Source organism: Echinops telfairi, unplaced genomic scaffold (genome assembly GCF_000313985.2).
Source record: "Echinops telfairi isolate 266 unplaced genomic scaffold, ASM31398v2 ScPeMD7_33;HRSCAF=127, whole genome shotgun sequence".
NCBI lineage: Eukaryota > Metazoa > Chordata > Mammalia > Afrosoricida > Tenrecidae > Echinops > Echinops telfairi.
The window spans coordinates 1,240,889-1,263,815 of record NW_022103930.1 but is presented as its reverse complement, the minus strand read 5'-3'; the positions used below and the strand labels follow the sequence as shown (position 1 = coordinate 1,263,815).

At 39.8% G+C, this 22,927-nt stretch overlaps 1 protein-coding gene across 1 annotated transcript in view; it reads left to right on the top strand.

Annotated features, from left to right (window-relative positions):
• NDNF (neuron derived neurotrophic factor) overlaps positions 1-15,584 on the top strand; it is a 58,165-nt gene extending 42,581 nt beyond the window's left edge. Inside the window, exons 3-4 of the mRNA XM_004716484.2 lie at positions 12,607-12,731; positions 13,560-15,584. Coding sequence (XP_004716541.1) covers positions 12,607-12,731; positions 13,560-14,953 — 1,519 coding nt within the window. The 3' untranslated portion in view covers positions 14,954-15,584. The remainder of the gene's footprint in view (positions 1-12,606; positions 12,732-13,559) is intronic.
• Positions 15,585-22,927: the final 7,343 nt, after the last annotated feature.

The window sequence follows — 22,927 nt, the reverse complement described above, 5'->3', positions numbered from 1 at the left end:
TTTGAGAATGATGAGGGCAATGAATGTACAAATGTGCTTTACACAATTGATGTATGTATGGATTGTGATAAGAGTTGTATGAGCCCCTGATAAAATGATTTTTTTAAAGGCATACAAAGGAAAAAAAAGAGCTGTAAGAGCCCACAATAAGATGATTTAAAATTTTTGTTTTGTTTTCAGAAACCACTTTGATTTTCTAAACATGCTTTCTTGGAGTGTGTGTACTAGAACATTACACATGAGGCATTCATGTCACTCAATCAAACATAGTTTATCCCTAGTCTTCCGGTCTGGCAAAAACTAAACAAACTTTTGTTCTGAGAATTGTCTTTAAAATTACAGTATATTTTTTCCCTTCAAAACAACATGTTTTTATTAAAGTACATTGCAAAACAATTAGTGCACTCCCCCTCTCTTCCTACTTTCGTATGTCTTTCATTTGTTCCTTCACTTTGTCTTTTTTTTTTAACATATCCTTATTGGGGTCCTTCCTTTCCACACTTAAGGTGAATAGCTCACATACACAAAAGACTTGCAGCCACAGAGAGAGCCACCATTTTTTACTTGTTTTACTTTATCGAACTTTATTTTCCCTTGGTTCGTGGTGCTGTTGAGTCAATGCCCCCCACCCCCCACTGTGGTTTGCGAAACTGTAACTGTTCACAGAAGTAGAAGCCCAAACGTTGTCCTGCAGAGCTGCAGGGGGCTTCCATGTGCCAGCCGTGCAAATCCCAGCCCAATGCCTAACCCCTACAGTTAGCAGGTTTGAAGTCCAAATTCAGGGCACTCTTTTTAGGTGTCGACTCTCTCTGTGTCTACTTGGGGGGCTGGGCACCTTTGAAGTTCCCGGGAACAGAATATTACCGGCGGGTAGACTCGTCTGCTCCCATATATCACTAGCCTATAGACAATTCTTCCTCTATTGTCATTGTCTTCTTTTAAAAAAAAAGTTTTATTGGTATACACTTCACATGTCACACGATGTAATCATTCAATCATATTGATAAGAGTTGTGCAATAATCACAATTAATTTCAGATAATTTCTTCTACTTAATACTCATTAGCTTCTTATTTTCCCCAACCTTCTCTGTCATTCATTCCCCTATGTAATTATTAATCCAGGTACCTCTCCTGGATTTCAAAAGAAAATCATACAAAGCGCAAAAGATAAGTAAATAACAACAAAAAAGAAAGCAGAAAATATTAAAGACTGAAACTTTTAAATTCCTCAGAAGGGAGACACAATGATAAGGCCTTACATTTCAACCTATCCCTGTATCTACCACACTAGACTTTACAATGCTCTGTCTGAATGCAAGGCTATTCTCATTCCTGGGCTATGTTCAAGGGGCTTAATCCATCTGGGGACCATGAAAATGGATTTGGGCTTCCATTGTCATCCATAGCTTCCTGAAACCCAGGTGTTCATAATTGAAGCTTTGATACCATTCCCTCCTTTGGATTTGGATTTTTTATTTACAATCTTTGGATCATACAGGCTGGTGTGTGTGTGATTCTTCCATGTGGACTTAGTTGATGCCTCACTTAACTGGTCATTTTAAGACAAATCTTTATAAGACTCCAGACACTGTTCCTTCTGATAGCTGGACACCATGTAGTTTCTTCACCACACTATTCTATGGTGCCCAAATCGTCATTGCTCTCACTAGGAAGGCAAATATTGAGTAGGGTCATGCTATGTATACTAATTGTTCTCAGAGTTCAATGTAAGCCCCATATCAACTCATATATCTATGGTTTATATATGTTTCTGATTCACTTTAAAGACATCATTGTCATTTTATGATAGAGAACATTATAAATCACCCCACTGGGGCAGAAGGTAATTCTATTGATAGTGCCATTAATTTAGCCAAAGGTGCAGAATTTAAAACATTGTTGAGAAAAGGAAATTGTGCAAGTATATGCCAGCATCAGACTGGAATACATAAATTGTTAAACTCTTAAGTTACCACACACTATTTATGTGAACAATGGGGGCTGGTAATAGGACAAAACTTGGAATACTACTCATTCACAAAGGCAAAAAGAACATTAAAATAGTAAATAAATTAAAAAAATTTTTTAAAAAACAACAACAAAAAAAATAGTAAATATAATGTTAGTGTTCCGGGCAGCCATTAACTGGGCACTCTCAAAAGAAGAAATGCAAACCAAAGTCCAACAACCTCCAATTCCATAACCTCGGGATAATACGCATCTGCCTCTTCTCACAGTACAGGTATTTCAGCCTTAAGTCCAACGGAGTGTTTCAGGTCCTTAAATCTGTGCCGGTGAGTTTGAGATAAAGCCCAGTTCACTTAGTAGGGTTTCCACATCGAATCCTTATGTTGTGAAAGCCACCACTCAACAAAATGCACAATTGGAAACAGACAGAATCAAAGTAGACATGACAACTAAAGGTGAACTTCAGAATAAAGTTCAGTAGAAACAGTAGAAAAATACAGCTAAGAAATGCATTATTTATTTTAAAAATTCATGAAGCTGTATATTTAATGTAAAGTTTCCTATATACATGTGCAATTCAGTAAATTATTTGATAAGAATCTTCTAGCTATAGTCTGTGTAAATCCCATTAAACAACTGGATGTTGTTTTCATCCAGTGGTTTCTGTCTCATAGAGACCCTATGTACAACAAAGTGTACCCTGTCGGGCCTGCACCATCCTCAACACGTTAGGCTTCAACACATTGTTGCTATCAATCCTTCTCCTTGAGGTGGTCTATTTTTTGATGACCCTTTACTTTACCAAGTATGATGCCCTTTTCCAGGGAATCATCTCTTCTGATAACATGGCCAAAGTATTTGAGTGTGTTTAGACATAAATTCCAAAGACCGAATGCCCATGGAGTGCTTCGTGTAGGCATTGTAATTTGGGGCATGGTTTTAGTCATTCATTATAGTCTTATGTCCCTCACTAATTAGGAAATGCCTCGATCATATAGGCCACATCTCATCATCTCAGAATGTTCTCTTCCGTGACGGCTTTCTGCGCGGTCGAAAAGAAATGCTTGTTTAATTGTTAAAGTGTTCTCAAATATTCATTTATCTCTAATCATCAGTGCTTCAGAATGAAAATGTTGACCTAGAGGAACTTCCTCCTGTTTCATAAATTACATTGTGGCATGCAAGCATTGTTTTATTTGTTGCTGGCTGCTTCTGTCCTGTAGTTAAGTCACTGAGCTACAGTTGTTTACGTTGGGAAATAAACTACTTACTTGTCTGAAAAGAGAAGAGAAGGGAATAGATGAGCTTTCACATTAGTCAGTTCTGCTTTGGCTTCAGTTCATTATACTGCTCACATAAAAACCAAACTAAGCAAAAAGTTTCCAGCACTCTTATTTTACCCTCATGATGCTGAGTAAATTGTTTTTACTATACCTATTTCTTAGTACCATGAATTGTTCCATGGTTTTCTCTATGGTTAATATTTCTGTACAACCTGACCAAAGAAACACACTTCCTCTTTCCAAGAAATAAACTGAACTAGAAATAAAACCATCTGACACCTTTCTTTATGGATATTTATGGCACATAAAAATTTCCTTGCAATTAAATCATCTAACTACTTAGTTTGCATCATTGTCTGACTTCATTATTTTATAAACAAATTCATTTTGTTTGTATAGAGTGTTCAGATTCTTTATCCTTTACTCTATCCCTACGCTCATCTCCAAATTCAGCTTTAAATGGTAAGGGGTAGGACTTAATTTTTCCCACTTATTTCATATCTTCACATAGAAATAACTCTGTCTTTTCAGGCTGGAACAATAAGGACAGTGTTAGGATTCTTGAATTGTCTGTATTAACTTAGTAATTAACTCATTCAAGAATAGTTATCAAATATCTACCACTTGCAGAAGTCTATGCTAAATGCTGGAAATACAATGACACAGAAAATGAGCCTAAAGTAGATTCATGTGGAGAAAAAGATATAAATCAAATAATAACACAAATATAGCTATAAATGGTGATAAGTGCCCAAGAGAGAAGTACAGGACTCTCTAGGAGTACCAGAGAATAAGTTTAAAAATAATGCTAAAATGTCATAGAAAGCTTTATTTAACAAAATATCAAAATGTGAAAGTTATTGTTTTTTGACTTATGCTTCTTCTACGTCTATACACCCTGAAGAATTTTTCAGTTTCATTTATAGTACATCAAAATGGCAGTTTTGACATATTGAGGGACGCATTATATTCCTTTCATTGTACTTTGAGTTTCAGGAACGAAAAAACATTGTGAAAGGCAAGATCAGGGTTGTAGGGGCCATGGGGTAAGATTACCTGTGGAAATTCTCATAGGACAGCCCTTGTTACACTTGAAGAAGAGTAGATACATTATCATATGGGAAAAAGAAAATTAACTTCTTCTAACCAATAGTTTTCCATTTAATTAAAATTTCTTCCAAATAAGCCTATGTGATCATCTTTTGTCCACTGAAAAAAAATCTGTCAAGATTACCCCTTTGGAAGAAAAAAAAGAAAAAAAATTACCATAACCGTCTGAGCTTACCTCTCTGCCTTGAATTTAAGTGATGCAACAAATCCTTCCAAAGTGACTGTTTTTGTTGGATTTTGCACTTTGGACCATCTTGGGAAATCCAAGACTTGACCCTAGTTAGAATCTGTTCCATAAAAATGTCTTCATTTACTTCAGTCTTGTATAAAAGCAATATAAAAAGATCTGCTTTGCTTGATGGGGTACATTCATGCAATGTTTTGTTTTGTTTTTTACCGATTGAGCCAAAAGCTTGCTAAGACCAAGATGTTATTTAAAATTGAAAGAGCCAAATCTTACAAAAGCCCAATTTCACCAGCTATCACATCAGTGATAAATGTACAGTCTTCTACCAGTTCCTAGACTTCATCTATAGTTTCTTCATTCTTCGAAATGAATGGTCTTTGTTCTAACGATTCTTTTGAGGTCTGTGTTAGGTAGGTTTATTGTGCCAACCTGGCCAATGAACATATGTGGGATTAGTTGAAGGGCAGTTTAATTGAAGGGCAGAGAGATAAATGACTCCAAAACCTTGGCCTTTCTTGTCTCTTGCTCTTTGATGATCGAACCAATGTGAGGCTGCCTTAGCTTGTTCTCTGCCTCAATTTGCAAGCTACACTACCTGTGGGACACCTAACCCGTGGACTGTGTCACTGTAGTTTGTGGTTCCTTCAAGACCTGCTTCGCCACGCCACTAGTGTACATATCGCTTGAGCTGGGGACTGTCAGACCCTGTCATCTGGCTGATTGTTGGTGACCTCCCTTGCTGTTTGCTGCATGTGGACGAATTGCCTGAATTTCTCTTCAGAGGACTCAGCTGTCTGCTTCGTTGACTTGCGCGCTGTGGCCCTTGAGGCTTGAAGGACTACCAGTGTATTAGCTGTCTCACAGAAATTAGTTGCACTGAGCCATTTGTACTGCTCTGTAGACTAATTCGCTATTTATTTCTTATGTTCTATCTATCTATTTTGCTAGCTATCTATATAAAACCATAAGTGTCCTGGTCTTGTTTCTCTAGAGAACCCTATCTAACACAAGTTCTTTCCACTTATGGCCAGTGAGTCAATACTGACTCATATTGACCATATAGGACAGGATAGAACCAGTCCATGTGAGTTTCTGAGACTGTAAGTATTTGCCAGAGTAGAAAGCCCTGTCTTTCTCCCATGGAGCACCTGGCGGTTTCAAACGGCCAATCTTACAGATTGCAGCTAAACATGTAACCACTATGTCACATTTCCAACCTTCCTTAAAACGCTTGATCCATTTATGAAATGATGTTTATATGGGGCAGTATTCCTGTAAACTTCTCACAAAGCTTCAATGATTTTGAAATAAGAACACTTGATTTTGGTTAAAAATTTTATATTAGTCCTGACTGCAAAATTGATTTTTTAATATAACATAAAAGTCTTTTTTTAAAGGCCATGCTAATGCGACTAAGATAATGAGAGAACTTGTTTGAAGTTCACCACTGATCTCAGAGACATATTTTGTTTGGACTAACTTGTGCATGTATGAACTGGTAGCAATACTATTTTACTTATCCTCATACAAGAACTTGATCTAGAATGCAGAGTCAGAAAATGTATCCCGGAAGTAGATACGTTTCGATGTTTTTAGTGGCTTGGTACCATCAGGTGGGTTTTGACTCATAGCAACATTATGTACACAGAACAAAACATTGTCTGGTCCTGGGCCACCCTCACAGTTATCGCTATGCTGGACCCATTGTGCAGCCACTAAGACATGAGACAAACCTAGCATCTAAGGAACATTCTGATTCTATGTACTTCCAAGACATATTTGCTTGTCCTTCTGGTGACCCATGGTAGTTCCCGTATAACTTACCAACACCATAAGTCAAATGCAGTCTTTCCCACTTTTCTGTATTTATTGTCCAGCTTTCACACACATAGGAAGTAAAAAAATGCCATGGCTTGGGTCAGGCCAGGCACGCCTTAGTCCTCAAAGTAAGAGCGTCGCTCTTTAAACCTTTAAGGAAGAATTCTGCATATTTAGTCAATGCAACAGGTCGTTCACTTTCTTGATCGCTATTTCCAAGGGCACTGATTGTGGATATAAGAAAAAAAATGAAATCTTTTTCTCCATTTATCATAATGTTTGTTGGTCCAGTTGTGAAGAATTTTGTTTTCTTTACATTGAGTTGTAATTTATACTGAAGTCTCTCTTCTTTTATCTTTATCAGTAATTGTTTCAAATACTTTTGACTTTCATAAAGAGCATTTGTGTCATGTATATATCACTGGTTGTTAATGAGCCTTCCTCAAATCCTCTTGTCACATTCTTCTTCATACAGTCCAGCCTCTTGAATTACTTGCTCAGTAAACAGATTGAACAAAGTGAAAGGATACAACCTTGATGTAATCCCTTCCTGTTTTTAAACTATTTACACTCTTGGAAATGACTGTTTCTGGTCAAGATGCAGATTCCATGTGAGCACATTTAAGTGTTTTAGAATTCGATTCCTTTGCAACGTTATCCATAGTTTGTTATGATCCACACAATTGAATGATTTCGTATAGTCAGTAAAACATATATGAACATTCTGGGATTCTCTGCTTTCAGCCAAAGTCCATTTGACACCATCAATAATATCCCTCCTTACACATCCTCTTCAGAATCTGGATTGGATTTCTGAATGTAATGCTGCAACACTTTGTAAATCGTCATCATCAAATTTTTATTTCCAAATGACATAATGATATTGTTTAAAATGTCTGCATTCTGTGGGGTTACCATTTTTGAAATGGACATACAGATGGAGCTTTTTTAGTCACTTGTCCAGGTAACTCTTTTCCAAATCACTTGGCAGAGATAGACTAGTGCGTGCTTCCAGTGCTGCATCTATGTGTGGAAACATTTCTATTGGTATTCTGTTAATTACTGGAGGGTTTTTTGCCAATGCCTTTGATGTCACTTAGAGTTCTTCCTTCAATACCATAGGCTTTTGACCATACATTACCTATTGAGTTGATTGGATGTTGACCAGTTCTTTTGAGTACTATGACTGCATATTCCTTTCATCGTCTTTTGATACTTCCTCCTTTATTTAAAACTTGCCTACAGATTCCTTCAGTATTATAACTTGAGACTTGAATTTTTTCTTGACTTCTTTATGCTGTGTATTCTTTCCCTAACTCCAAGTGTTTGCAAATCTCATTATTACACTTAACTTAGTCTTCTCATTTTGGTTTTTTTCTCTTTGCTGTCTTTTTAACGATCTTTTAATTTCTTCATGTATGATGTTCCTGATGTCATCACACAACTTATAAGATCTTCCTTCACTAGGGTTAAATGCACTGAGTGTTCTTGAGACAGCCTCTCAACTCTTATGCATTTGTTTAAATTTTCTTCAATTTGAAACTGAACTTACGATATGAGCAATTGATGGTCTGTTACACAGTCAACCACTTGTTTGGGCTGATGATAATGAGTTTCTCTATCATCTCATTCCACAGATTTAGTCAATTGTGTGTTTCATCAGACAAGGTTCATGTATGTATTAGCCATTTATATTGTTAAAAAGGGTGTGTGCAATAATTCATTGGTCTTACCAAATTATATCATGTGATTTAAAATCATTCTATTGGGGCTCATACAGCTCTTATCACAATCCATACATACATCCATTGTGTCTAGCACATTTGAACATCCGTTGTCTTCATCATTCTCAAAACATTTGCTCTCCACAAAAGCCCTTGGTTTCAGCTCCTCATTTTCCTCTTCCCTCCCTGTCCCCCACCAATGAACCCTTGATAATTTATAAATTATTATTATTTTGTCATATCTCACACTGTCCGATGTCTCCCTCCTTTCACCCACTTTTCTGTTGTCCCTCCCTGAGGGAGGAGGTAATATGTAGACCCTTATAATTGGTTCCCCTTTTCCATCCCACCTTCCCTCCACCCTTCAGTATTGCCACTCTCACCACTGGTCCTAAAGGGATCATCTGTCCTGGATTCCCTGTGTTTCCGATTCCTATCTGTACCAGTGTACATCCTCTGATTGAGCTAGATTTGTAAAGTAGAATTGGGATCATGATAGTGAGGGTGAGGAATCACTTAAGAATTAGAGGAAAGTTTATGTTTCATTGTTACTACACTGCACCCTGACTGGCTCATCTCCTCCCTGAGACCATTCTGGAAGGAGATGTCCCATTACCTACAGATGGGCTTTGGGTCCCCACTCTGCACTCCCTGTCATTTACAATGATATAATTTTTGTTCTTTGATGCCTGATACCTGATCCCTTCAACACTTCATGGTCACACAGGCTGGTTTGCTTCTTCCATGTGGGCTTTGTTGCTTCTGAGCTAAATGGCCACTTGTTTACCTTCAAACCTTTAAGATGCTATATCTTTTGATAGCTGGACACCATCAGCTTTTTTCACTACATTTGTTTATGCTCACATTTGTCTTCAGCAATCATGTAGGGAAGGTGTGCATCATTGAATGCCAGTTTAATACAATACAGTGTTCTTGCATTGAGGAAGTACTTGAGCGGAGGCCCAATATCCATCTGCTACCTTAATACTAAACCTATAAATACATGCCCATAGATCTATTTCCCCATCATCATATATAAATATATTTACATATGTGCATGCCTGTATTTAGACCTCTATAAATGCCCTTTGCCTCCTAGTTCTTGCCTCTATTTCCTTTCACTTTCCTCTTGTCCCACTATCATGCTTAGCTTTCATTTGGGTTTCAGTAATTTCTCTCGGTTACATTGCCATGGATCAATCCCTACCAGGTCTCTCACACTCTCCTTGCCACTAATTTTGGATCACTTGTTGTTCCCTTGTCCCTGGGCTGGTCAACACCACTTCCTTTCCCCCACCTTTCCCTTTCCCATGTCCTCCCAGAACCATCGGTCCCATTGTTTTCTCCTCCTCATATGATTTTTAACACCATTTCCATCACCATATTTTCCAAATTCAAATCCTACCTATTTTTCCCACCTTTACTTATCCCATCAACAGTCATTATCAGTGTCTCTGTCTTATAAGAAGTACGGCCAGAATTGTCCTTAGAAGCAAGAATGGTAATGCTTCATCTTACATACTTTGGGCATGTTATCAGGAGCAGCAAGTCCCTGGAGAAGGACATCATGCTTTATAAAGTAGGATGGCAGCAAAAATGAGGGCAGCCCTCAATGAGATGCACTGACACACTGGTCTTCTTTAGAGGCATACAAATATTATTGTATTACATATAGTACTGGACTTTAAGATAGATCTTGAGCAACGTTGAGTGGTATGTTCTGATGTAGGATCATTCTGTAAAAGGGAGAATGAACTAAGGTGGGGCACTGGTGGAGGCAGGAAAGGTATTTGCTCAATACTTAGGCACTCATGGTGACTTGGATCAGGTGAAATAATATGAAATTATCATAGATTCTGGATATGTTTTTAAAAGTGGAACCAAAAGGGTGTGTTTGATTGACTCAATGTGGAGTATAAGAGAAAGAAAAAGTCAGGAATGTCTCTACATATTTGCCTCATGCAATTATGGAACTGACAAGGCCCAAATCTATAGGCCAGGCATCAAATTGGACATCTCCATTGGCTCGTGGGATTACAGATGCTGGCAAACCTCAACATCTGCAGAACAGACTGCAGAGCAGAGCTTATGTCCCAGGAATCAGTGGCTAAGTAATGCGAAGAACACAGGGGTGAGAGCTTTGGTAGAACATATGTGTATGTACTGGAGGCAAGCCACATCACCAAGGAAACTCTCCTTTTCCCAACTGATTGAGCGATTACCTAAGATAAGGTCATAAAAGGGGGTTCCATTACATTCTAGAAGAGCAGCCAGTCCAGTATCTGCCAAACCATTGAGAATTATAGCCTACCTAGTTGACATATATAGATCACTGCCATTCCCCTGAGCTACTAGAATTGTGGAGGCATCACTTACTGATAAGGGATAGATTTCAGAAACTTATTTCTGGGAAGAAGAATCAGAAGTTTGGAACAGATTTCTTAAGTTGGCTTCTCACTAAATACAACTAAAGATGATAAGAAGATAGTTGAACATGAATGTAGAGTTTAGGAAAAAGTTTAGGGTGATTATTTGAATTCGGGAGTTACTAACAGGTGAAGTCCCATGGACTGCCAGAAGAATAAACAGATCTGTCTGGGATGGAGTATAGCCAGAACGTTCCTGGGAAGCGAGGAAGTTTCGCCATCCTAATAACACGTACTTCAGATGTATTATCAGGAGGGACTAGACTCTGGAGAAGGGCGTCAGGATTGGTACAGCAGAGGTTTAGTGAAACATAGGAGTGCCCTTAGGAAAGGGATTGACACAGTGGATGCCACAATGGGCTCAAACTTGGCAACTATTGTGAGCATGGTGCGGGCCCAGGCTGTGTTTCATTCTGTTGTGTATAGGATTTTGTTGTGTATAGGATTCTGTTGTATGTAGGATTATGTTGTGCATAGGGTTTCTATGGGTCGACAACAATTAAACAGGACCTAATACCAACAACAACGAAGCACAGGAGTTTTGAATCACAAACTTGTTGAGATCCCTCTGGGAGTGAATGCTGGTGGCAAAGAGGCCTCTGGACACATTCCCCGGTTCATCACAGGATTCAGAGATTGAAGAGGTAATGAGAAACCAGCAAGGGAGTAGGTTTAGAAAGAAGGCTTCAGTGCTCGGTTTGAAAAGTGTGATGGTGATGGAAAAGCACAGAATAGGGAGGAGACACTTAAAGAGGAAGGAGAGAAGAGAAGAGAAATCCAACCCACAATTTTTCTACCAAGGAACTAGTGAGCTACCTGGCTTGCCAGAACTGAAATCCTTTTTACCTTATTTACAAGATCATAGATTTAAGAAGATAATTAAATGAAATTATTTAAGTTATTCAGAGAGAATATACAGGTTGTCATAGTTAGGCAGTATTTTTATCCACCTAGAAAAGTCATTTGAGGCATAACAGAAAAGCCTGAAAGAAAAATAGAGAGCAAATATGTTTTCATTTGTAAATGTGGTTTTAAGATCATTGTTGTAGTTAGTAGTTTCCATGGAGTTGATTCTAACACTTGGCAACCCCCATGTGTACAGTAAGCCTCTTCTATAGATAGGGGTTTCACGTAGCTCACCAAGACACCTGTTCATGTATTCCAACCACCAACCCCTTGACTAGCTGTCGGGTGCTTAAAGGTTTGCTCCATGTAAGGACACCTTAAAATACCTTATTCAAAAGAAAAATTTAATGATAGATGAAAGCATAGAAAAAGAAGTCTTCTCACTGATACAGTGGTCTTTACTTTTTTTTTTTAAGAAGGTTTGCAAATAGTGAGTACCTTTTTGGGGGGTGGTGGGGAGAAATAGTAAAGTGATGAATAAAAGTCTCTAGTGTGACCTTACAGTAGCATATTGCAATGTAAAAATGTGACTGTGCCGTTATGTTGCCAGAGAGTGGTAATGCATTGGGGTGCTAAGGTCAGCAGCTCTAAACCACCAGCCACTCCACCAGAGGAAGACGAGGCTTTCTGCTCCCATAAAGAGCCCCGCTCAGAAACCCACAGGGACACTTCTACCCTCCCTATAGGATCGCTACGAGTCAGACCTGACTGGATAGCAGTGAGAAAAACCAGTTTAGAACTGTTTCGTTGTCAAAATGACATTTTGAAGTAGTTGGCTACTGTCACAAACTCTCCCAAGTACCTTACAATTATGACCAAATTTGTGGGAAATGGTGGCACCTGCAGAGTGGCGCACCTAGAAACGTGGCTAGAGTGGTGGCCTACTTTGCAATGGTGTGGCCTTTGTTAAATAACACTACAACTCAGCTAAGTGTTGATTCCTAACTCAAAGCACTTTTGGTTCAATGGCTTCTTATTTCACGCTAGGCTGATAATAAATTTGTTTGCAGGACCTTCAGTCATTTCTACAACTAAGCTTTTAAATGCTATAATTTGTGTCAAATGGGCAGTTTAGTCCTCTGCTAAATAAATAACAGTTAAAATACAATGATTTGCATACTCTGTCTTGATTCTAAGTGTAGGAAGGAATCCTGGTGATCTGAATTGGTCTGCTTTCCTGCAGGTATTTTTTTGTGGTTGAGGAAGACAATACTCCATTATCAGTCATCGTGACGCCCTGTGATGCACCTTTGGAATGGAAACTGAGCCTCCAGGAGCTACCTGAAGAGGCCAGTGGGGAAAGCTCAGGTAAGAAACAGGATAGATGGCCCTGATCTCTGTATGGGTGGTCAATGGTTTATGGAACATACAAGCTTCTGTTAATAACAATAAAAACAAATGAAGCAAAGGTGCATAACTGAAACTGAAGATTTGGAGAGAAATGAAGAATAACAGTGATGTTAATGAAATGAAAGATTAAGAGAGACTATGGGGACTACTGAAGGATATTAGAATATTATTTTTTGTAATACTGAAAAATTGCAAACAATGTTACCGTGGTGTTACAATACTAAGTGACACAAATTGAATATGAAAATAGGGGCTTGTCTAAGTAAATTTATGCATGAGAATAGATATTATTAAGTTATAAGGAGAGGCAAGGGAAACTAATAGCAACTGTATAAAATATGCAAAAGAAAATACTAGATAGTAATAGACCAAATTACTTCTATAAAGAGCTGTGTCTAATTAGGCGTCTGTGTGGTACACATGCTTATATGCTTGACTGCTAACTGGAAGGTTGGCAGTTTGACTGTCCCAGAGGCCCTTGGGGACAAAAGGCCTGGCAGTGAAGAATCTTCTTTGGAAAACCCTGTAGAGCACAGTTCTATTCTGGGTTGGATCAAGTCTACATCAAGGCAAAAGCAACTTCTGTGGTGCTGGGTCCTAAATCATGAATTAACGGATGATTTTCATCCTGATATTTTTGTCTCCCCCTCCCCCCCAATTCTGTACAATAAGCGTGTGCTATGTTCAGAATGGAGGAACTACGTAAGATAGCCTTAAAAATGTAATTTCAAGTTGGTGAGCCACTGCCCTGACATGCCCCACCTCTGGTTCTCTTGTGTCTTCTAGGCGAGCCGGAACCTCTTGAGCAGCAGAAGCAGCAGGTCATCCGTGAGGAGGGCACGGAGCTGTTCTCCTACACGGGCAATGATGTTGAGTATTTCACATCCTCTAGCTCTCCATCTGGGTTATATCAGTTGGAGCTTCTTTCCACAGAGAAAGATACCCATTTCAAAGTGTACGCCACGACAACGCCAGAGTCCGACCAACCATATCCGGAACTACCTTATGATCCAAGAGTAGATGTGACCTCCCTGGGCCGCACCACCGTCACTTTGGCCTGGAAACCCAGCCCAACGGCCTCTTTGCTGAGACAGCCCATCCAGTACTGTGTGGTCATCAACAAGGAGCACAATTTTAAGAGCCTCTGTGCAGTGGAAGCAAAGCTGAGTGTCGACGATGCCTTTATGATGGCGCCCAAGCCTGGTGTGCACTTCAGCCCCTTTGACTTTGCCCACTTTGGATTTCCTCCCGAGAACTTGGGTAAGACTCGTGGCTTCCTAGCAAAGCCATCTCCAAAGCTCGGCCGCCACGTCTACTTGAGGCCCAGGGCTGACATTCAGAAAATCTGCATTGGAAACAAGAATCTCTTCACTGTGTCCGATCTGAAGCCGGACACGCAGTACTACTTTGACGTCTTTGTGGGCAACGGCAACAGCAACATGAGCACTGCCTATGTTGGCACCTTTGCCAGGACCAAGGAAGAAGCTAAGCAGACGACAGTCGAGCTGAAAGATGGGAAAGTGACCGATGTGTTTGTGAAAAGGAAGGGAGCCAAGTTCCTCCGGTTTGCGCCAGTCTCTTCGCACCAAAAAGTCACCTTCTTCGTCCATTCTTGCCTGGACGCTGTCCAAGTCCAAGTACGAAGAGACGGGAAGCTCCTGCTGTCCCAGAACGTGGAAGACGTCCGGCAGTTTCAGCTTCGAGGAAAGCCGAAAGCAAAGTACCTCATCAGACTGCGAGGAAGCAAGAAAGGAGCGTCCATGCTGAAACTACTGGCCACCACAAAGCCCAGCAAGCACTCCTTCCCCTCGCTCCCTGAGGACACGCGGATCAAAGCCTTCGACAGGCTGCGCACCTGTTCTTCTGCCACCGTGGCGTGGCTGGGCACGCAGGAAAGGAACAAGTTCTGCATCTACAAGAAGGAAGTGGACGATAACTACAGTGAGGACCAGAAGAAGAGGGACCAAAACCAATGCCTGGGACCAGACGCGCGGAAGAAATCAGAGAAGGTCCTGTGTAAATATTTCCACAGTGAAAACCTGCAAAAAGCAGTGACCACCGAAACCATCCGAGGTCTTCAGCCGGGCAAATCGTACCTGCTGGATGTTTACGTCATCGGTCACGGGGGGCATTCGGTCAAGTATCAGAGTAAGGTGGTGAAGACCAGGAAGTTGTGCTAGTTCCTTGTAGAGAGAGAGACGTGGAACTCCAGCAGGGGAATGCCATCACTTTAAGTATCAACGGACGACGACTCCCACAGCTGAGAGAAGTTGTGACGTGCATTTGTACTGTGTAAGAAAAGATACCAACTTGTGTCTATTTATGTTGACCTAAGTCCTTGTTGGAGGAGACTGGGTCTCCTGGGCCCCCCGCGGTACCCAGTGTGCATCGATGCCCTGTCGACGTCACAGGTGGAGGGCATGTCGAAGGAACTGCCGCCCCCTGCTTTGACCACTGCATGAACTGCTTCTAAATTATTTTATTACCTAAAATTTAAAATATGCCATTCATTGCACACCTCCACAAATGCAACTCATTCCTCTCAATAGATGCTAGGATATACATAAATTATTTTATAAAGTCTTGTTTTAAAATGTCAGTGTTTCTATGATTGTAAACTTTTAAACCTGTTAAAGTAAAAATCTAATCTAAGTATTATTAAGTGGACAGCCCTCTAGTCAGTGATATTGCTATTGTAAATTCTTATTTGTTGAGTAAAACGTTTAAAGACTGTATGTATCGCCTGTACAAAGTTGACATACATTATATTCATGTACATAAAATTAAAGATATTAGATTATATAATCCTCATTTTCTCAAACTGTTACCTTGGTGTATTCAATTTCTATTTTGTCCCTACAACTGTCTATATATAATTTGGAACCAAAATTGACCTTTTTCATTGTGAAGTAAGCGTGCTAGTTTGCTCTAAAGGTGCTGAGCCACTAGAGAAAGTGGCTAATATTTGTATTTTGATGTTGAATAGGAAGCATCTATTGTGAGAGGCTGGCACTACCAGGTACTTGATTTCAAAGAAAAGCCATGATAATTATTAAAACAAATTATCCTTAACAACTTAAAATACACAAGAGTTGAGGCGTCTATTTTCAGTATTGGGAGCTCTGGTGGCATCATGAGTTACACATTCAAACCCATGGTCCAATTGAGGGAGATTCCAGTAAAGACTTACAGTCTCAGAAACCCACAGGGACAGGGCTAGCCTGTCCTCCAGAGCTTCTATGAGTTGGAATCAACTCAATAGCAGGGAATGAATGTAAGTATAAAATTTTGATATCCCAACCATTTCCCATCAGCTTGAATATTGTTGTTGTTGTTAATTGCCATCTTGTGGGTACGATAGAGTCAGAGACCCCATGCACAGCAGTGATAAACTCAGTGCCACCCTCACAATTGTTGTTTTCTGAAGTTCATTGTTGTGGTCATTGTATAAATCCATCCCTCTTTATCATTGACCTCTCCTTCTTCAAGCACGATGTCCTTTTCCGTAGACTTGTCCATCCTCACAACATGTCCAAAGCACGCAGATGAATTCTCACTGTCTTTGCTTCCAAGAAACATTTTGGCTGTACTTCTTCCAAGACAAATTCATTCCTTCTTCTGACAGTTCATAGTTTATTCAATATTTGTTGCCAACACTACAATTCTACTGAAGCATTTGATGAACTGACAACTATTTTAATAACAATAAAATTTCAGAAGCTACTATTTAGTAATAGCAAAACTCTGCTATCTATAACTTCACACTTTAATTGATTTCTAAAAAATAATTTAGTTGTAACATACAATGGGTGCTAATAAACCTAGAAATCTTTTCATGGAAAGACATTGCATACAGAGCAGTTTTAGTTAGCTTTGTTCTCTGTAGTTCTATATAGAAATCATGAACTGTAATTAGAATATTGAGCTAGGATTCAGAGCCTTTTTATTTTATAATTACCTAAGCTCTGTGACTTTAGTCACAGCTGTTTGCCTTCCTCCTTCTCTGTTACCCCATCAGTAAGACTAGCCTGTCCGAGTTACACAAGATGACATTGGAAGTTATCTTCCACCATACACAAAAAGTGTTCTTTTGTAGATTTCTATAGTTCTCGATTACAAATACTTCTTTATCTACACGTGGTGACAGGTATAATCTCTTAGCCTCTGTCCCCTGCATGTTGTCCCCACCTTTCATATGGTGTGCATGCATGCGTAAGAGTCATGTGGAGTCTGAAACGACTACAGCTAGGAAAGTGAAAATGACAGTCCGTACAAAAGGTGCTCTGCTCACCTTCAGGGGAAATATCCACGTCCTCAGAGTTGGAACAGCTGAAGAAAATTCATCACATCGCTACAGTTATCACATGGGACATCGTTTCTAAAAACAAACATGAACCCAACATGGGAGTTAAAGTCTCTCACTTTAACATTTGCAACATTTCAGCAATGGTATCTCTTAAGTGATCAATGTGTCCCTGTGGGAAAGGGAGTCAACATTCTCATATAATGTGGGTGCTTTTCATTACAAAGCAGTTGCTAAATGGGGTGACAGTGGATCAGAGTGTTAGTGTAGCTCCCTGGGGGTCTGCGGTTTAATTCTCAGATACCTGGGAACCAGAAACAAATCACGTAGCCAAGCTTTGACCGTTTAGCCAGCTGTAATGGGTGCTGCTACACACTCTGGATGAACCTGAGAATCTTTCGGAGCCCCAGTGAACCTTGACTTTTGTGAAATGATAGGAAAACAAAATACACATCCTAAAAGTTGTATTATTTACAAAGAAAGAAGATCAGACCTATTAAAAGTAAAGTCCTCTTACTGATTTACTAATGCAATTAGATTTCAGGAGCACTAGGTGAATGACAGAAAAGTCAGAAAACATTTGCCTTAATTAGCAACAGAACTGGAAGGTCCTCAGTAGGAAAGTGCCACCCTGTCTGCATTTAGACCTGGGGTGGCAATATTAAGAAGGGGTTATTCGGAATCCCATCTAGTCTGGTGTTGTTGTTGTTGAAGAGGCTGGAATCTTTGAGGATCATCTTTACTTTTCAGGTGCAGGGGAAAAATTGAAGACTTAGAAAATAAATAAAATTCTCATAGTCAAAATATAGGAGTAAGGAACAGTGCTCAGACTCTAACATTATCACAAGAACATAATGCACCAACTCTTGGAGGAAAGAGGGGTAGCTATTGTGTGTTTCACTTTCCAGAAAGGGCTGAATTTGTTTCTTGTGATTGCAAAGAAAATTATTATGTTTATGTATATATATGATGAAAATATAGACAGCAAGTTAAATTCACATTTAACAGTTTCTATACATATTGCTCAAGGAGCCCTGGAGAAGTAATGGTTATGCATCGGTATGTGATTCGAAAGGTCAGCGATTAGAGCAACCAGCCGCTCCAAAACGAGGCTTTCTACTCCTGTAGCGAGTGCTAGTCTCAGAACCCCGCAGGGGCAGTCCCACCCTGCCCTATAGGGTCGCTGTGAGTCCGCATCGACTCGATGGCAGTGAGTGATGAGATACCTACTGTTCGGTGACACTTGTTACGATAGCTACAGAATGTCAGACATTCTCTTTATTTCCATTCAGGTGGTTCTGTTTCTGTTAAACTAGTTCCCCCACCCGGCCTCCCCATGCCCCCCACGTCTATGCTTTAAGGTAATGGTTGACCATTTGGTCTCTTAGACATTATGTTAAGCAACTTATTCTTGAGAATTTATATGCTAGCTATAACTGCTGATTTAAAATAGATAATAGATAGTTTGTGTGGTTATTTTAGTTTTAGAAACACTTTAGTTCTACTCTGGATTTGCATGCACACATAAACCTTAGACTTACGAGGGGGTTCCCCCCCAAATGTGATGCTCATTTGTTTTGTTTGGTTTTTTAGATTTATTTGATCTTTATTCATAACATGTCATTAATTCTTTAACATTTTTTTCTTTAGGTTACTGTAAAATATGGGAAAATATATTTATTTTGTCTTTCATTGTTTGGTTTAAAAAAAAAAAACTTTTATTGGGGGCGCTTACATCTCTTATCACAATCCATACATTCCTCCAGGGTATTAAGTACATTTGCATGTATGCCACCATCATCATTTTCAAAGCATTCTCTTCCCACTTGAGCCCCTGATATCAGCTACCCATTTCTTCCCTCTACCTCCCCTCCCACCCTCCCTCACGAACCCTTGATAAGTTATAGATTAATTTTCCATATCTTACTTCATCCTCCTTCACCCCTCACCTACTTTTCCATTATTCTTCGCCCTGTGAGAAGGTTCTAGTTTGATCCTTATGATCGGTTTCCCCCCACCCTCCCCTAATCCTCCTGGTGTCTCAACAATCCTTGGTTTTATCTATCCTGGCTTCCCTGTGTTGTGGGCTCTTATCTGTAGCAGTGTGCATGTTCTGGTCTAGTATGATTTGTAAGATAGAATTGAGGTCATGGTAGTGGGGTGAAGAACTAGAGGAAAGTTGTGTGTTTCATCAGTACTATACTGCCCCCTGACAGGCTCATCTCTTCCTTGTGACCCCTGTGTGAGGAGATGTCCAATTGTCTACAGATGGGCATTGGGTCTCCACTCCATGCCCCCCCTCCCCATTCACCTTGGGTATGGTTTTATTCTGGGTCTGAGATTCCTGATACCTGATCCCATCAACCCCTCATGATCACACAGGCTGGTGTGCTTCTTCCATATGGGCTTTGTTGCTTCTGAGGTAGATCGCTGCTGGTTTATCTTCCAGCCTTTAAGAACCCAGATGCTGTATCTTTTGATAGCCAGGCACCATCAGCTTTCTTCACCACATTTGCTTATGCACCATTTTGTCTTCAGCAATGGTGTCTGGAAGGTGAGCATAACAGAATGCCAGGTTATTAGAACAAAGTGTTCTTGTGTCAAGGGAGTACTTGAGTTGGGGCCCAATGTCCGTCTGCAACCTTAATTCTTAACATATAGATATGAGTACATAGTTCTAGTCCCCTCTCATTATATATATATTTACATATGTACATGCCTGTATTTAGGCCTTTATAAATATCCTTTGCTTCCTGGTTCTTTCCTCTATTTTCTTTTGACTTCCCTCTTGTCCCAGCATCATGTTTGGCCTTCATTCTGGTTTAGTAATTCCTCACTGCTACATTGCCTTTGATTGAGCCCCACTAGGCATCCTATGACCTTCCTTCTATTGATTTTAGTTCACTTGCTATTCCTTTGTCCCTGGGTTGGCACCCCCCTCCCCTTCCTTTCTCCCACCTCCCCTTCTCCCATATCCCCACTGAACCATTGGTCCCGTTCTTTTCATCTCTGAATTATGTATCCTGCCTATCTTATCTAGATAGACATGCAGATTCATTAATAAGTGCAAAAACCAGCCAAAGCCAAATAAAACAATTGGTTTTTGATGTGAGGTGATTATGTATTTGGAGTTCTCTCCACCAGGTCAGACTGTTAATCAAGCTTTCTATTTAGAGGTTCTGAAAAGATTGCATAACAATGTGTGACACAATACCTGATTTGTGGCAAACAGGGGACTAGTTTTGTCATCACAACAATATACTTGCTCACGCAGTCATCTCAGTGTGCCAGTTTGGGCAAAAAACAGCATGCCTCTCTTGCCCCACATACCTTACTCACCTGACTTCACTCCATGTGACTTCTTTTTGTTTCTGTGAATGAAGAGGGACATGAAAGGACAGCAGTTTGACGATGTAGAAGAGCTGAAGAAAAAAACAAGGGAGGTGCTGTCAGTCATCCAAACAAATGAGTTTGAAAATCTTTCCAAGAATGGAATCCCAGATTTGACAAATGTATTGAGGGTAATGGAAAGTACTTTGAAGATGACTACATTGTTTTGTAAAAAAACTTTAAATACATAGTTTTGCGAAAAAGAAATTCCATTTTGGGGGGAGTTACCCCCTTGTAAGATCCTATTAGTTAATTGCTTTTATCATACACCCTGCTTTTTTGATGTTTAAAATATATGCAAAACTTATAACAGATGATTTTCTAGATTACAATACTCCAAAATCAATGTCTAGAGTAACTTTGAAGACATTCATTCAAGAATGTAGATAATTTGTGCTAAAAAGGATGTATTCATTCCTTTTCTGCTATTCAGAACCCATTTTGTAAAATGCATGGGTGTCCTGAAGACAAAGTCACATACTTGAACTTTAGCATTTATAAATTAATGGTTTTGAATGTTTGGGGGGTTCATACCTTTTAAACAAAATCATATATATATATATATACAATTTTCCATAAAATTCAGGGAACTAGACTCTGAAACCCATTGGATATACAGTCCACTATTTTTTCTTAACCCTTTAGAGATAATAGCATTCCACTACCCATTTTACCAATTAGGACATAGAGGCCCAATTAATATTGGAATCCAGATTTGTCTAGTTCCAATCCCTTGTTCACTTCAATACTTCATTTAAAGCATTCCTTCATCCCAAAAAGCACTCAGCAGTTCACACAAAGGAAATTCCTTTGTCTCTATTCACTGGCTATTGTCAGACAAAACTAAAACAAACTGATAGATGCCTTGGAGAACAAGGTCATTTGGCGTAGGGACAGCCTTCTCCTTCTGCACTTTGATATGGTGTGACAGAGAGAAAAATCTCTTGAGAACTTGCCCTTTGGTGCTCTCCCCGGGACCAAGTGGGGTGACCACTGCCAGACTTCAGCTGTCCTCTGTTTGTAGACATCCAAAGGACGTGGGATGCATCAACACCCACTCCTCATTGTGCTTCCTCCAGAGAAATTTGGCCAGAAAATAGAGAGTACATTGGAAACTATGCCTTTGGTGCTGTTTTCAAGGTAGGAAATGGGAAGAGGAGAGCAGGGAGAAGAAACAGCATGGAGACAAGTCTAGTTTTATCTAGTTTCATTTTCTAATGAGGGGGACAGGAAGCTAAACAAATCCACTGTGAGTGAGTCCATTCCACCTCATGTTGTTGCTTTGCGATGGTGCAGATTTGGTTCCTACTCGTATTAACTCGGTGTCCAACAAAACCGAACACTACTCAATTCTGCCTCTTTCGCTGACCTACTGCTGTCCCAAGTGTGATGTCCTTTTCCAGAGACAGGTCTCTCCTGATAACATGGCCAAAACACGTGAAATGGAGACTCACCATCCTTGATGCTAAGGAGCATTCTGGCTGTACCCTTCTTCCAAGATAGATTTGATTGTTCTGACAGGCCATGGGACTTCCAGCATTCTTCACTAACTTCAAAATTCAAATGTATCGGTTCTTCTTTGGCCTTCCTTACTCATTTCAACTTTCACAGGCATATGAGGTAATTGAGGATACATCACTTGGGTCAGGTGCACCATAGTTTTAGCAGTGACAAAACCCAATTCATAGTCCCGCTGTCTAGGGCTCTGAGACTGTAAATCTTAACAGGAGCAGATAGCCTCTTTTTTCTGCCATGAATTGGCTGGTGGGTTTGAACCACTGATGGCACTACCAATGTTTCTCAGTAAGCAGAAGAGAGAGACCTAATGCATCAATTTTATTGACAGTTTGGGTTTTGACCCTCAGAAAAACTTTACCTAGGGAAACTTATTGCCTTGAAAAAGATGTACCTTTGAAAAGTGTTTTTATTTCCTATGAGGGGGTTGGTCATATATCCAAGGAAGGTTTGTTTTATTTTTCTTCATTGATATTCTTTCTTCTTGATCCTTGCCTTTGAGAATCGAATTTAGAAAAGAAAATTTAGAGATGAGGTCACTTTACCCTGACTTTTCAGATTCGCTATTTGGTCGATTGCAAAGGTGTTTAAAGTGCAAAGATTTTCAAAGTGTAAGGAAAGGAAAGGTCGCCTGTGCCAGAGAGAAATAATTGACTCCATGATAGAAGAATTCCAGGGTCCAGGCCTTTATTGCTACACTGTTGTGATTTCGATACTGACCGAGATGGGATCACTGAGTCTGAGCAGACGCTACAGCAAATAACAAGAACGACAGAAGGTCGGCTCTTCCTGTGGCAAATGACAAGTACTGTGCAGATAAGAATGGGGCAGGAAGGGGCCCTAAAAGGTCCTGGTGAAAAATCCTTTAAAAACCAGAAATAAGAATGAAGGATCAGGAATATAACTTAATCATCCCATCACTCTCCCAGGAAGGAGAGTTTTCAGG